Consider the following 14955-nt stretch of genomic DNA (forward strand, 5'->3'; position numbering starts at 1 on the left):
GGAACCTTGATCCTGCATTGCAGGGGGTTGGACTAGATAACCCTTGGGGTCCCTTCCAACTCTGCAATTCTATGATTCATGGGTATAAGCTACTACTGTGATGTAGTACTGAATTAACAGCAGAACTAGGGGAAAAGAACACACACAACGCACACTCAGAGCCTCAGGGAGAAAAATGTCCTGGGCCAGTCCTGGTTGCGATCCTAGGCAATTTTTTCTGGGACTCAGCTAGGTCTATTGAACTCAGTAAATTTCCAAGATGCCCAGCGCTGACTGCAAGTGCTATAAAAATGTTAAGGATGAAATGGAGGTGGGGAAGAAAAATATTAGCGGGTTTTTGTTGCTGGTGATGCTTTTAACAGAGTTAAAGCAGAAGTTCAGTTGTGCAAGAAATCTGTGCTCAAGTGGAGAGACTCCAGTTTCTTGGCTATGAGGTGGGGTAAGAGAGGAAGAGGAAGGAATCAGGTTCAAAAATGCTTTCCACTGAGTCAAAACTTCCCTGGCGGAGGGACATTCGCTTGCTTGTTTCTAACACACACAAGACAATGCCCATAAAGAAAAAAGGGACACTGTCCCTTCCCAACCGCTTCCTCCGCTTTCTGTGACTGAGCCAGAGGGTTCCTTTTGCATTGGAACCTGGAAAGAGTGAGTAATGCATTAAACAGGAAGGCTGGGTCTACAAAAGCCAACCAATGAGTCACATGTTACAGCAGGACAAGTTTTGTGTGTGTGCGTGCATGTAACATTTGTGTGCAAGTTCCTAGCTCACATTTTTAAAAAAAACACAAAACACATTTTTTGGATCTTTCACATCGATGCAATTTGATGCTGGGCTCCAGATAAACACATTGTGCAGAATAAGGGTTTATCCACACTTACTTTCCCTCCACTTTTGCTCACGACTTTTCCCCACGGAAACCCACTCTTTAAACAGAGGCAGGTTTAGGGGAGCGCGGCTGATTTGGCTGCCCTGGGTGTGGAGCCTTGGGAGCACAACTATTACACAGAATGAAAGAGGCAAGAGGTGGGGAGTGTGCCAAATTTTGGTGTTGCACAGGGTGACGCTGAAATTGGGGGCCCCAAGGTCTGCCACTGCTTTAAAGCTCAATTGGAGCAAACGGCAATCCGCAGGAAACCCAAATCGACCTTTGCTCCGATTGAGCACGAAAGAGCGGGTTTTTGTGGAGAAAGCTCCAGGGCAAGGTGAGAGAAAAGCACTCTGACATACGAGTTTTTAAGTACGCTTACGCCTGGAGGAAAAAGTAAGTGTGGATAAGCCCTCAGTCAGTAGAATTTGCACCATTTCAAGGAACCCTATTTTTTTCAAAAGTAGCACAGAAAAAGATCATTAGACGGAGGGGTACACTAAAATCACATGCTGCTGTACACTTACACAAGGTTCCACCCCACATTGTGGGTGCCCAGCGCATTACACGCATGTCATCACACGGCCTGAGGGGGCTGATGGGGCCCAACGGGCCCTCCTGTGGCTGCAACGAGCCCCATTGTGCCTCAGCGCACCATGAAATGTCATGTGTGTGCTGCGTTGGGGTGCCCTCCAGGCACCCAGTGAAAATTTTGTGGGTGCCTCGGCACCCAGGTCCCCCCAGAAATGGTCCCTATGCTGCAGTACTACACCACAGGCAGGGAGTGTACATGGAGAAGCCTTCAAAAATGCAATTTCCCACCTGCAGATGAGAATTCTGCTACTTCTGAGTAATGATCCCTTTTACTTGATCTCCTCACCACACAAATAAGAGCAGAGGGAGCAAATATAGATTGTTTTTACCATCAAGGGGTGTATAAATTTTATGAAATAACAAGATAAACAAACAATCTATACATCAGAGCAACACAGCTTTTTCTGCCACCCAATGCACATGTATCCTCCATAGGAGTGAGCAGGAGGCTGCCCACTTGATTATTCCGAAGCAAACTGAGGCGTCTGCTGCTGCAAAGAGTGCCTAAAGGCAACCCCCACCCCTCAAAAAGCAGCAGGTTATAAAACTGGACATACCTATGATCTGTTTAAAATACTATGTGTCTAGCCCCCAAGACTGCAATGTGGCAAAATCTGAGGTTGAGATGGAGTTTTCAGCAGCTTTTGTATAAGGCAGCTGGGAGCATTCTGTATGCTGTGCTGCACTGCACAGAACTTCTCCCTCTGCCTGGGCTCTTATGACACCCTCTATTTGGGGGGCACAGGGGGAACAGCCACTATATTTCTAATCTGATCATGGATGCAATTTCTTCTAAAAAAACCCAACAACCCCAATTAGTCTGAACAGAGCCTCCTTTCTGCAGGATTTTTGATTTTTGCCATTGAGAACATGCAACCCTAGAGCAAACAAGCAGAGCCCAGAACGTACAATTCTCAGATCTAGAATGCACATGAGCTTTTTTTTGAGAAGGGGACTCACCTCCCACTTCCTATGTATGTATGTATGTATGTATGTATGTATACGAACGTTCATGTTAACCAGCTCAGATGTAGCCCAGGGCTTAGATCTGAACTCGGTGCCAGGAGGACTGTTCCATCAAACATGTCACAAGTTTTGGGACAGACACACAAGAAGTATCCAAAACAAAGACCGAGCTCCTTTGCTAATACGGCCCCCGCTCTTTCAGGTAAAATCATCTCACCACCACAGTTCTGGGCTTCTAAGTCAATATGGCAGGAAGTTCCATTATCACTCATTTAAAGGAGGCAGAACTACCGCAGGACAAGACTTGACCTTGCACACATTTATGAGCCTTCCAACATCAGCACCGTGCTAGCCACAATCGCATTAGGCATTAAGCCCTTTCCTGAACCAGACACCTCTGGCCACATACTGCTCCCTGGTCACCCCAAGACTCACCGTAACCTGGAAAGGACTGTTGGGAATGTGCTCTCCTCCGAAGCGCACACAGATGACATATTTGCCTGGCTGGGGCGCCGTGTAGAAGATGTCAAAGGTGCCGTCCTCATTTTCCACCACATCCACGTCCACCTCTGTGCCATCAGGAGTGCATACTGTGCAAGTCACCTTGCCCTTCCCGGCAGCCTTGGCATCCACCGTGATCACAGTCTCCTCACCAATTTGGATGGTGGGCCCAATGCCGGCTCCTGGCAGAAGGGAAAGCCAATGAGGAATGGAGAACTTGAGTCCAGTTCCCAACTCCTTCCCATCATGCACCACAGGTCTCCCTAAGCTCCCAGCCTCTTATACCAGCTGACATGGCCTCATAGGGACTTTGAGACAGAGGGCAGGTTGACCAAATTGTGGGGGGACCAATATTGCACAGATGAATTAAGCCACTGTAGGTCAAAACAGAGCACCTTACCAATGGACTATAGTCACCCATTCAGTTGCAGGTACAAGTGGTCAATTTTATTGTATAAAGCCAAAGGCCTTTACAATGGACGACAGAATAAAAGGAAACTTTCCAAGTAAGAAAACACAGGCTGGAACACTAGGGCCAGTTCACACTTGCTGGTGGACCCCACGCAAGCTCTTTCCAGGAATACCTGCATTCACATGAGAGGCCTGCATTTGCAGACACCACAATTGGCTCAAAATGATGGCTGTTCCAGCCAATACCAAAGCCTGGTTAGCAGTTAAGTTTTCGGCAGGACAATGTTTAGAACTCAGTCAAGATATGTTACTCACCCACCCACCACTATCTACCAGACACTCTTCTCCAATGCACCTCAGTGGCTCACTCCCATTTTCACATGTGCTCATGCGAGGGAGAGGTGGTTGAGGTGCAGAGGAGAGGCTGTCAGAGCCCCCCATGCCAATTGTGTTGAGGTGGGGGTTAAAAACCCCTTCCAGCTTGCACAGGAGGCTGGGAGCTGGATCAGACCCAACTCTTGCCATCTGACACCAAGCCCCCAAGGAAACAGTCAGATAACATCACATTTTTAAAAAAGGACTAAAGCAAGATGGAGTTAAGGCAACTAAAGCCATGATTGGACCCCAGCAGCAGCATTGGTTGTTCATAAAGCAAGGGATGTTACAGCTTTGGGTGACTAGGGGTTGGCCAATGCCAAGGAAGTGCTTGTTCTCACTGAAGAACGAACTCTATGCAATCAAAGCACAAGAGGAGATTTTGAGCCACAGACTTTCAAACTAGCTTAAAGGATTAACCTGAGGCAGCCAGCATGGTGTCCTTGAGCTCCCTTCCTACCTGACCAATGGCCACAGAAACTGGAGCCAATGGGGGTTTGCCCAACAAGATCTGGAAGGCACCACAGTGGGTTAATCCTTCTTACAGAGAGGGCTCTGGCTTAAAGAGATTTCCAAAAGCAACAACACTGTTAACAAACAGAGAAGCTGCTGTAAATATCATGTTTGGGTTCTCTCCCCCCCCCCCCGCCCCATCACATCAACATCAAGTTCAAGCTGAATCAAGATTTCTATTGTTGGCTTAGGTTCCTATTGTAAAATGGCAAATCATGATCAGAGCTACACACACAGCAATAAAAACTGGGCCCCTGGTGCTGGCTATGAGAGTGTGTTTTTGGGAATGAGTGCTGGGAAGGGGAAATGTTTAGATTTATGTCCAGGCAAATTTGACTCCTAAGCCCTCTGGATAGCAAAGACAAGCAGTGGACTACCAGTTTGCCTGTCAAGCTGCACAGAGGGTGCAAGTGGGGGGGAGAGAGATGAAATAGTGCATGTTTAGGCACCAGGCAAAAACATTCCTCTTTACCCAGGCCTATGGCTATGGCCCACAGCCTGGAAAAATGCGGGGGGGGGGGACGGACTGTTTTTATGATGACTATTTTATTATTAGGCTGTCTGCCAGTATGCTTTTTATTATGTTTTTATCACTGATGTTCTGTAATGTGTCATTAATAAAGGACAGTATATAAATTGAATAAATAATGATGTTTCTTCACTGTGGTCTCGGGCTCTATCTGCAGCTTATGACTCCTCTAATCTACTTAGGAAGACCATGAGGTGTTATTTCCCCCTTACACTTGGGGTGGGGAACCTAGCTTCCCTGAAGATGGCAACCACTTCTCAGTTTCCCTGGTCTGAAGCTGCTGCCAGGAATTCACCCCGATGGCCTTTCCAGTGGGGGCACCTAGGCTGCGGAATGCCCTCTCCAAAAAGACTCGCCTGGCACCTGCACTGATCTTTTGGATGATAGGAAAAGACATTTCAATGCTCCCAGGGCCTTTGCATTTAAAGTAAGTGTTGCTGCTCTGTTGCTTTTGCTTTGGTTTGATAACATTTTCATCCCCAAAAAAGTTTTTGATTTGAGTTTCTACTGAAATGAGGCTGCATTTTAATGTTGTATTTTAAACGTGTTTCAAGTTGTATTTTAATCAATTGTTTTATACTTGGTATTAGCCTCCCTGAGCCCGGTCTTGGCTGAGGAGAGCAGGGTAATAAATAATAATAATAATAATAATAATAATAATACTTTATTCTGTAGTTGTTTTAGATTTTTATGTGTTACAGTTTTAGCCTCTTATTCTTGTGAACTGCTCAGAGTTTTCAAGCCATTTGACAGTATAGAAATGTGGCAAACAAAATCCATTCATGTGCCTGATACAGACCCCTGAAGCACACTTCTTGTGGAAAGCCAAGACAACGTCAACAAGGGCTCCCACAAACCTAGGTGGTCACCTGAGCCACCACAATGCTTGCAACATGCCTGCCTGTAGACAGAAGCCTTCCCCAGAGTTAAGAAACATGCATGTACCTGATCCATTTCCTGATTCACAAGCTCACGCCCCTCATTAGGCAAGCACAGCAGGAGATGGAAGATGGAGAGGGAGGCAAAGGGTAGGAGAGGACTATTTGGGGAGGCAGGGAGGGTGGAGAGAAGGGGGTGGAAGGGGGAAATGTACCATGACAGCCATAATCCAACCCACCACTAACATTCAGATCCACCTCCTTGCTTCATATCAATGGCTAGGGTTGGAGAAAATGCAAGGCTTCCAGGTCTCCCTCCCCCTCCCCTAAAGTTGCCTCTTTTCTGCCTCTGAAGCAGAGGCTTAGTTCACAGAAATCCTATCCTGCTGAAAGAAGCAAAAAATGAATATGTTCCAGCAGGGGCAAACTAGTGGCTCATCTCTGCAAGTAAAAAACTGAAAAATGAAAAAGAAAGGAAGGTCCCTGTTTTGACCCCTAGCATCTTTGCTTCAAGGAACGGCTTTTCTTGCAGGTCTGCAAAACGCCTCTGCCTGGGACCCTGAAGAGCCACTACTGATTTCAATAGTCCATAATGGGTTAAGACAAAGTACGGGCCCCAACTGCCTTCATGTGCGCTACTTGTAAAGCTGGCATTCCCTTATGCTGGCACAAGTCCTATCATTCAAACTCATCACATGTTTGCTGAAAGTGGAACAGGTCTCAAAGGGAGCTACTGAAAACAGTTCTTGTTTAGCAGCAAGCGCAGGGGAGATAATTTTTAAAAAAGCCCAAAACAAACAACAACTAAAGCAGGGCTGTGTCCCTTCAGATATAGGGACTACAGTTCTCATCATCCCTGACCACTGGGCCATGCTGGCTATGTCTGGGAGGAGGTGCACCACTGCAAGTGCCACAGCCTGCCCCACCCCCCCCAATCCCTGAACTAGAAGCTTTAACTGACTAATCAGTGGCACTGCACTTTAAGCGCCCACCTGATCATTTTGGTCCTGGCAAGGTTTTAACAGACCAAGGAATACATATGCTTCTTTTATAGCCTAACCAGGGAAATGGCAGCTTTTATCCAGGTTCTGTGAAGTTCTATATTAGCAACTGACCCAATTTTCAGCAGACACCTGCTTTGAGAACAAGAGGTCCCTTCCAGATGGAATATTCCAACCAGCCCTTTGGGCAGGGAAGCCTGACTGCCCTCCCCTCTCTGACCTGGGGCAGAGGTGGAGCCCAATGCCAGTGTGAGACCATGCAGCGGAAAAGGAAGCAGCGAGAGCAGGCAGGCAGGCAGGCATACTTGGGGTGGGGGAAGGAAGCCATTAGCAAGCTGCTTACCTAGCCCATGACCTCCAATCGACACTGAGGTGAAAGGGCAAAGAGCAAGGGTAATCAGAGTGAGACAAGAATCACACGGAACAGTGCACAATTAAAATAAAACACAGGAGAACGTAGGCAATGTGGCATTTCCCTCCCCACAGTGGGTGAGCGGTGTGGCCGGATGTGCCCGGCAAAAAGCAGTCGATGTGGTGGTGGGAGGGCGTGGCATTATTTTAGCGTGGCTCGCCCCACCCTCCAGCAGCCCTCACCCCCACAAGACCCTCACCTGGGAGGAGCGCTCACCTGTGACAGTGCACTTGCTGGCGTCACCAGTGGGCAGGGCCCGGATGCGGTACGGTGAGTAGGGGATCTCATCCCCACCGTACTTGATGAGGATAGTGTACCGGCCGGTCATGTCTGGGACATACGACACAGTGTAGGTGCCATCTTGGTTGTCACGGATGGTGGCTTTCTTGGGCTTGCCCTCAGGATCCTGGCCACGGCACAGCCCAGGAAGGAAGGCAAGCATTTCAGTTAAGAGGTGGCAACTGCAGCAGCCATTCAAAACCTAGGTCCCTGCCCCAAGTTGTTATGGTCATGAGAATCTGACAGGAATCTGTATGAGTGAAAACCCACTTGAACCCAGTATGGCACAAGAAGGACAGCTGCCACCACGTGCATTTCTTGCTGTTACATAGGAAAGCACTGAAAGGACATTTTATGTTTAAAAAGGGGGTGGGGGGCTGAGCAAGGCATGAATAAACTGGGATTACCAAGGAGTTGTGAAATTGGTCAGTGACCTACACAAAACCCTTGTTGTGCTTTAGATGCAAGCTCAGCTTAAGGCTTGCCACCACTATAGACCTCTGGTTCAAAAGGAGTACTGAAATCTACTGTCTTGCTATAGTGGGATACTCAGGAGTCAAGCAGACTCTCACCAAGTGCAGAGTTGGTGGCCCTTCTAAGTATAGGATGAGAAGGGTAGCCTGAGTCAAGGGCAGAAAGCTCTGGAAAATGAACAAGGCAGCGTTTTCTGCCATTTGGAAATGTTATCAAAGCTCCCCCCCCCCACCAGTACAAGGCAGCAAGTATGGCTATGCGACCATAGGGCTTATAGAAATCAGTGAGGATGTTGCCACAAGGCAGTGCCACCACATGGATGAATGAAGGAGCTCACAGTCCACCTGACTGCAGCTTATGTGTACCTTCTTCAGACTTGTCCCAGTATTTTCCACATCATCTCCCATTGATTTCTCCCCCAAGTATCTACCGTGGAACCGACCCCTCTGCCCTGAAGGCCTTCTCACAACCACCCCCAACCTGCATTCATCTCCCTTTCGGACATTGTTCCACTTACGGTGATCTGGACGGCCAGCAAGCCCTCTCCAGCATCCTTGGCATCAATTGTGAACTCCACAGGCAGGCTGGCTGGCACACCTGTTGTGTTCAGCCCTGGGCCACTAGCCTTTACCTTGCTGGCATCATGTGTGGGAAGAACCTTAACCTTGAAAGGACTGTGAGCATATAAAAGAGGGAGGGAGAGAAGTGCCTCTGTTAATGTTAGGCAACTGACAGAAATGACCACACCCCCATCCCTCAATTCCAGGGTGCACAGGTGTTCCCCCACAGGATCATTAAGGGTCCCTCATCTTTCTCTTACACAGAATAAAGGCATTATATACCAATCTGAGGCCACTGCAGCCTGATGGAATCTTCTACCAATGAGATGTTCCCATTGACAGGACAGCACATTCAGCAGAAACAACTGGTAAGTGCAAGACATTGTACACTGGGCTCAGTGTTCCAGGAAAAGCTTTCAAGTCTTGTGCCAGTTTTTGCTCTAACACAATTTGCCAGTCAACAGCAAGAGACAAAAAGATCTGTGGCATAAGGATTTGCTTCCAACATTGATTACATGGGAGTCTTTAATAGATTTGCAGAGGCCCTCTCTCAAACAACTTGCCCAACGTGTTCAATGAAACTTTAAAAACATTATCCTGAGAGGCAAGTCCCCAAGCCTCAGATTCTCAAGTGCTGGGTTTACAAACACTCTGGATTTCTAGTAAATGGTGAAATCATCTGAAGCTTTGGAAACATCAAAAAGCAGCCATCACTGTTAGAGTCTCTACCTTGGCTAAGGGGGGCTAGAAGCTTCCTTATGAATGTCAAGGTTCAGTGTACCAAGCTTCTGTCCTAAGGAGGCTTCAGAGGCTCATTGTTTTCCCTCTGGCCTACAGTGCCAACCCACAGCCCATACCTGCGGGGCACCTCCTCATCTCCATAGTGCACAGCAATGCTGTATGGGCCTTCCCGGCTTGGCACGTAGCTCGCGGTCTGAGTCCCGTCTGCATTGTCCACCACATCTACAGGCTCCACCACTCCTGCAGGAAGAGTTCAACAGGTGAGAGAAGGGTCAAGCCCCAGGAAGGCACTACTGGTCTAGTCAAGCCGAGATTTGCTTACCTTTAGGGCCCTGAACTTTGACCTGGAGGGGTGCCACACCTGCCTTGCTGGTGTCAACCGTGAAGGACTGGGGGACATTGGCTCTGACAACACCTGGAGTCAGGCCAGGGCCTGAACATTTAACTTTAGATGAATCTATCACATCATGCACAGGCACTTTGAAGGGGCTCCCTATGCAGAAAGAGAGAGAGAAGGGGATGAAAAAAGTTGGATTTGAGCCCAGAAACCACTTCAGGGTTTCAGGTAAAGCACACACTCCTTACATCAAATGCAGTTTTAAAAGAAGTCTCTTGCTTTTGAGTCCCACCCACGCTTATGTTTCAGGAGGCCAACTTTACTCGTGGAATTCCTAACCAGCAAGTCCTATTTGCAATCCAATTGCCTGTCTCTTTGATCTTCCAGGGGACTCAAGCGAAGCATACAATCATAAAACCATAGAATTGTAGAGCTGGAAGGGCCACAGGCAGCATGACCAATGCTCAGCAATTATGGGAGTTGGGGAGTCACAGGTCCCCCCACCCCTATGTGGCATGCCCTATGGTCCGCAGCCTCTGATCCCACACTAAGCATTACACCACCCTGCAGGCCCAACCCACTTCTGCTTTGCTGGAGATTGCTCAGAGGAGAGCTGACAAAGTGCACCAAGAACGCAAAACAGAGATGGATATGAACTTGTTTTGCAGAATATTTAGGCCAAGGAACCTTGGGCAGCTTGCTTTCATTATTTAGGTGCCAGGAGAGCCTAATGGGACTATATGCCTCTCTTTTGGCTAGAAAGGCAGCCTAAATTTCCACCAGTGCCCTGCCCACAACAAAGAAAACACAAAAGTGGGGAAAAATCAAGAGCAACAATTGAATTGCGGAGCCAAGGGAAGAGCAATATTTTCCGGTCAGTGGACCAGATCCTTAGGTCACCCAGACCTTGTCAGCCATTTTGGCAGGTGTGCAGGGCCACCCAGGTGTCAATCACCTGATGTTACCATGGCAGCTGGCAATGTGTTTCCTTTGCCCAGGCAGTGCAAAATCAAAGCACTTGGCCAAAGGCACAAAACATTGCAATCTCCAACAGCAATTCAGTCAAATCCCACTTTAGGCAGGAAGCCGCATCTTTACCTGCCTCACACCAAATGCTGTATGATGCCAGGTGGGCAGGACTCAGGGAAAACTATTGTGGGCCAAATTAGGACTCCTGCCAGGCCTCATTAGGACCATGGGCCAGAGCCTCCCTCTCCCTCTCTAGGGCCACGTATGCCAAGAGCGACAGAAGATACCACCATCACCAACCTATAAATCAGTTGCCCATGCCACTTCCTGCCTACCACTGCCACACACACAACGCAGCCCCAATCGGTACCTGGCACTTGGTGGCCACCATAAGTGACGTTGAGGTTGTAGGTGCCAGGTTCATAGGGAATGTATTCCACAGAACAGCTGCCATCTTTGTTGTCAGTGCATGACATCTTTGCTTCAGAGGGACCTTCAACAGCTAGGCCCAGTCCACCAGAACCAGCACCCCTGTAGTAGAAGAAACCAGTTTTGACTCTAAAAGGCCCCAACTGATCAACAAATCAAAGCCTGTGATAGTTGGGAGTCGCCACAGACTCACTGCCTCAGGCAAAGAAGATTGAGGAAGTGAACTAGGAAGCTCCTGTTCAAGCAGTGGAAGTGGAAGTGCTTCCATTAAGAATAGTTCTGGGGTGGGCCAGTGAATCTTGTGTGAACTCTTAAAAAGCAAAATCCCTACAGCCCAATGCCTTTTAAAATTACCAGAGCAAGAAACCATTTTGGTTGCCTTAAGGATTAGTTGTGCCTTAAGTATGCTATCTTGTTTTGTCTACTTAAGAGCCTGGGTGGCTGGATCAGACCACAGCCTGCCTAGTCATAGAATCATAGAGTTGGAAGAGACCACAAGTGCCATCGAGTCCAACCCCCTGCCAAGCAGGAAACACCATCAGAGCACTCCTGACATATGGTTGTCAAGCCTCCAAAGAAGGAGACTCCACCACACTCCTTGGCAGCAAATTCCACTGTCGAACAGCTCTTACTGTCAGGAAGTTCTTCCTAATGTTTAGGTGGAATCTTCTTTCTTGTAGTTTGGATCCATTGCTCCGTGTCCGCTTCTCTGGAGCAGCAGAAAACAACCTTTCTCCCTCCTCTATGTGACATCCTTTTATATATTTGAACATGGCTATCATATCACCCCTTAACCTCCTCTTCTCCAGGCTAAACATGCCCAGCTCCCTTAGCCGTTCCTCATAAGGCATCGTTTCCAGGCCTTTGACCATTTTGGTTGCCCTCCTCTGGACACGTTCCAGTTTGTCAGTGTCCTTCTTGAACTGTGGTGCCCAGAACTGGACACAGTACTCCAGGTGAGGTCTGACCAGAGCAGAATACAGTGGCACTATTACTTCCCTTGATCTAGATGCTATACTCCTATTGATGCAGCCCAGAATTGCATTGGCTTTTTTAGCTGCCGCGTCACACTGTTGGCTCATGTCAAGTTTGTGGTCAACCAAGACTTAGTCTTATCTGTCCTTCCAATCATGTTTTCCTGCTTATCCTTTTAACACACTTTCTCACCAATCTTTGGGCCCTGAAGGAAACAGATTCGTTGCAAAGCAAAGGAATCCCACCTGAGACAGCATTTTTTCTTTTGTTCTCACCACCCTTAGAAGTTAGAAGTGCTACTGCTAGGAGCCGACTTCATTTTCCAGGCTGCTTCTCCAACTAGCTCAGTGCTGCATTACTATGACCGTAAAAAGCTGGCCAGGATCTCATCTCATTAAAGAGATTTATTTACATTTATTACATTTGTCACTTACCACATAAAAGCAACTGACTAAGATTCAAAACACTAAAAGAATAAAACCTTTACTAAAGGTGCTTCGCCTGCAATATTATAAAAAGCACAAAACTTTCAATTTACTTTTTGCTATTGCATTTTAAAGCCCAGCATTCCTGCAAGATTCCTAGCAGTCACCAAGGTGATCCATTAGAGGGTGGCAGGCGACCTCCTTCCTGCCCATTCCAGATTAGCACAGCTTCGTTTGAGGGCTGGGCTGCACCTCCCAAGGGAGCAGACCAGGCCGGCTGCCCAAACCAGGGGGCGATGCCCTTCTCAGGCCGCACCCTCCTTGGTCTCTCTCCACTTTTACCTGGTCTCCACTGTGAATTTGTTGGGCTTGTTGGTGGTCCCACTCTGGATGCCAGGACCATGCACTCGAACCCTTGTGGGGTCACATCCTTCTGTTACTGGAACCCGGAAGGGGCTGCTCGGCACAGGGCTGCCATTGTAAGTCACATCAATAGAGTGGACACCTGAAGAAGAAGGGGGAAAGCTGGAGCTCTTGGGTGCTATGCCTCAAACCTCAAAGCCTATGCATCGCGGAAGCCCTCCTGTGGCCTCAGGTGTGCGCAGACTGGTGGCAGCCAAGCTCACTCCTCTGGCACTATTCCCTTAATGCCTAGGCTCAAGCAGCCCAAGACATTTTTATATATGAGGCAAAAATGTTTGATGGAGCACATGCTTAACAGTCATGATTAAAGAGCATGTGTGCATGCTACACACACATTTTCACTCTCCACAGTTTCCAAAAAGGAGGTCACCTCATCTTGCCCAATGGTAGGGCCAGAAGTTTCAGGTGGCCAACACTGAAGACTGAACAACAGCTTTAATTGGCCATGAAACTGGGCACATTTTCAAAGCAAAAAGGGCAGGCTTGTGAGGCAAGCGTTGAAGAGGATCTTGGAAATCCACAGCCCCTCCATTAGGGTCTGCACCATCAGTACCAAGGGGGCTCCCCACATCATGAACACCCCTCCCTGCCACTGCACAGCTCTCTCACCATCTTCATATGGAGTGTACTCCACATTGTAGGTCCCATCCCCATTATCACGCACATAGCTCTCGGTCAGGTTTCCTGAGGGATTGGAGACTCTCGTCTTGACATGAGGGCCTCCAGCCTTAGTCAGGGCTCGTGCATCTACGCTGAACTCTGTGGTGGCTTCACGGAACACACCTGGTGAGCACAAGCAGGGTCAGAAGGAGGCTGCACAACAGGACTCTCCCAACCCAGTCTCATTTTGCATCCTGTTTCATGAATGACCCAAGGCCCTACACTGTATCCAGCATCACCTGGGAAAGTAATTTGGAATGTTGGCCTGAGCCAAAGCCCCAAGGTGTTTGCACCCATCACCAGAAGTATCCCCAGGCCAAATAAGACATCCTCAGGGCAAGATGGAGACAATCACAGCAAAGCTTGAGCTGAAGGGTCTTCACCCCCCATTACTCTCTTCCCTAGCCTACACCTCCAAGCCCCTTATTATGAAGCCCCAGGCTCAGGACAAAATGGTTTACCAGCATGCTGTGCCCACTTGTCACCAGCATATAACAGGTTTGACTTTCTACCCCTTCTGTCTATGACGAAAATTTCTATAAGGATAATGCCTGGTGAAGTCTTAAGGAAGCCCCAAGAGGGTTGTTTGAAAATTCCAATGCCTCTGCCCTATAACTAGGGGGAAACAAATTTATTCCCAAAAATACAGACGGGCAATTATGTTTTCCTCCTGCAGCTCAGGCAAATCATGTAAATTCAAATTAGGCTGGCACAAATTTGTCACAACAATTCCCTTTCCCCTCTCCAAACCCAAGCCATAAACTTCCTAGGACAGGCTGCAGGCTACTCAATGCCAACTCCCACTGGGACACTCTTCCGAGGGGATGGCCCAGCCAGCCTCACCTTTGCCTTCCACTCCGGGCCCGTAGACTTTAACTCCAGACGTGTCCACAGCTGGTTCCACGTTGAGCTTGCTGGGGAAGTTTGGCACAGGCTGCCCACCGTATTTGATTGTGATGGTGTAGACACCCGGGCAGAGAGGGATGTAAGTGATGGTGTAGGTGCCATCGCCGTTATCCCGCACGTGGACCTCAGCCTGTGTGCCGCTTTCCGAAATGATCTCAATGGTGAGCTCTGCGCTGCCGGCGCTGGAGCAGTCCACGCTGAACTCTCCCGCCTGCCCCACCGTGGCGTGCTCCAGCCCTGGCCCAGAACACTTCACTTTGGACGGATCAAAGCCAGGCAACACCTGGGCTTTGAAGGGAGAGCCCGGCACATGGGTGTCAGCAAAGAGGATGTTGATGTTGTATTCGCCAGGCTCCGTGGGCAGGTAAGAGACGGAGCAGGTGCCATCTCCATTGTCCAGGCACTCAATCTTGGCCTCACAAGGGCCCTCCACAGTCAGGCCAAGGCCTCCGTTGCCAGCCCCTTTGGTATCTATGGTAAAGGGAGCAGGAGCGCCAGCCAGGCCACCCTTCAGGCCTGGTCCATAGGCCTTCACCTGGGACAGGCCAAGGGCAGGGGGAACAAGGAAAGAGGAGACAGAAGAAGAAGAATGCTCCATGGTCACTTTGCCCCATCAAACAAGACCTTTAAATAAAAAGGATTTATTCAAGGCAAACCCTCCCGCCATCAAAAGGCAACTATTTGCTGCACCCAGATGAAGATAAATGCTTTATAAATGGTCAACTTGCCCC

At 48.6% G+C, this 14955-nt stretch overlaps 1 protein-coding gene across 9 annotated transcripts in view; it reads right to left on the bottom strand.

The window, feature by feature from the left end:
• The window catches only part of FLNA (filamin A), an 83503-nt gene that overhangs the window by 23397 nt on the left and 45151 nt on the right, over positions 1–14955 (bottom strand). For 5 of the 9 annotated variants that reach the window (XM_083592348.1, XM_083592352.1, XM_083592349.1 and 2 more), the window contains exons 22-30: positions 14162–14759; positions 13268–13441; positions 12578–12740; positions 10777–10937; positions 9423–9593; positions 9217–9340; positions 8317–8473; positions 7263–7452; positions 2862–3109 (exon numbers count right to left, since the gene is read on the bottom strand). In XM_083592348.1, the coding sequence (XP_083448474.1) occupies positions 2862–3109; positions 7263–7452; positions 8317–8473; positions 9217–9340; positions 9423–9593; positions 10777–10937; positions 12578–12740; positions 13268–13441; positions 14162–14759 (1986 nt within the window). Of the gene's footprint in view, positions 1–2861; positions 3110–6977; positions 7002–7262; positions 7453–8316; positions 8474–9216; positions 9341–9422; positions 9594–10776; positions 10938–12577; positions 12741–13267; positions 13442–14161; positions 14760–14955 lie in introns of all 9 variants that reach the window. The other 4 variants (XM_083592351.1, XM_083592346.1, XM_083592347.1 and 1 more) reach the window with 1 other exon arrangement.

This window comes from Podarcis filfolensis, assembly GCF_964270895.1.
Source record: "Podarcis filfolensis genome assembly, chromosome: 17".
Classification (NCBI taxonomy): domain Eukaryota; kingdom Metazoa; phylum Chordata; class Lepidosauria; order Squamata; family Lacertidae; genus Podarcis; species Podarcis filfolensis.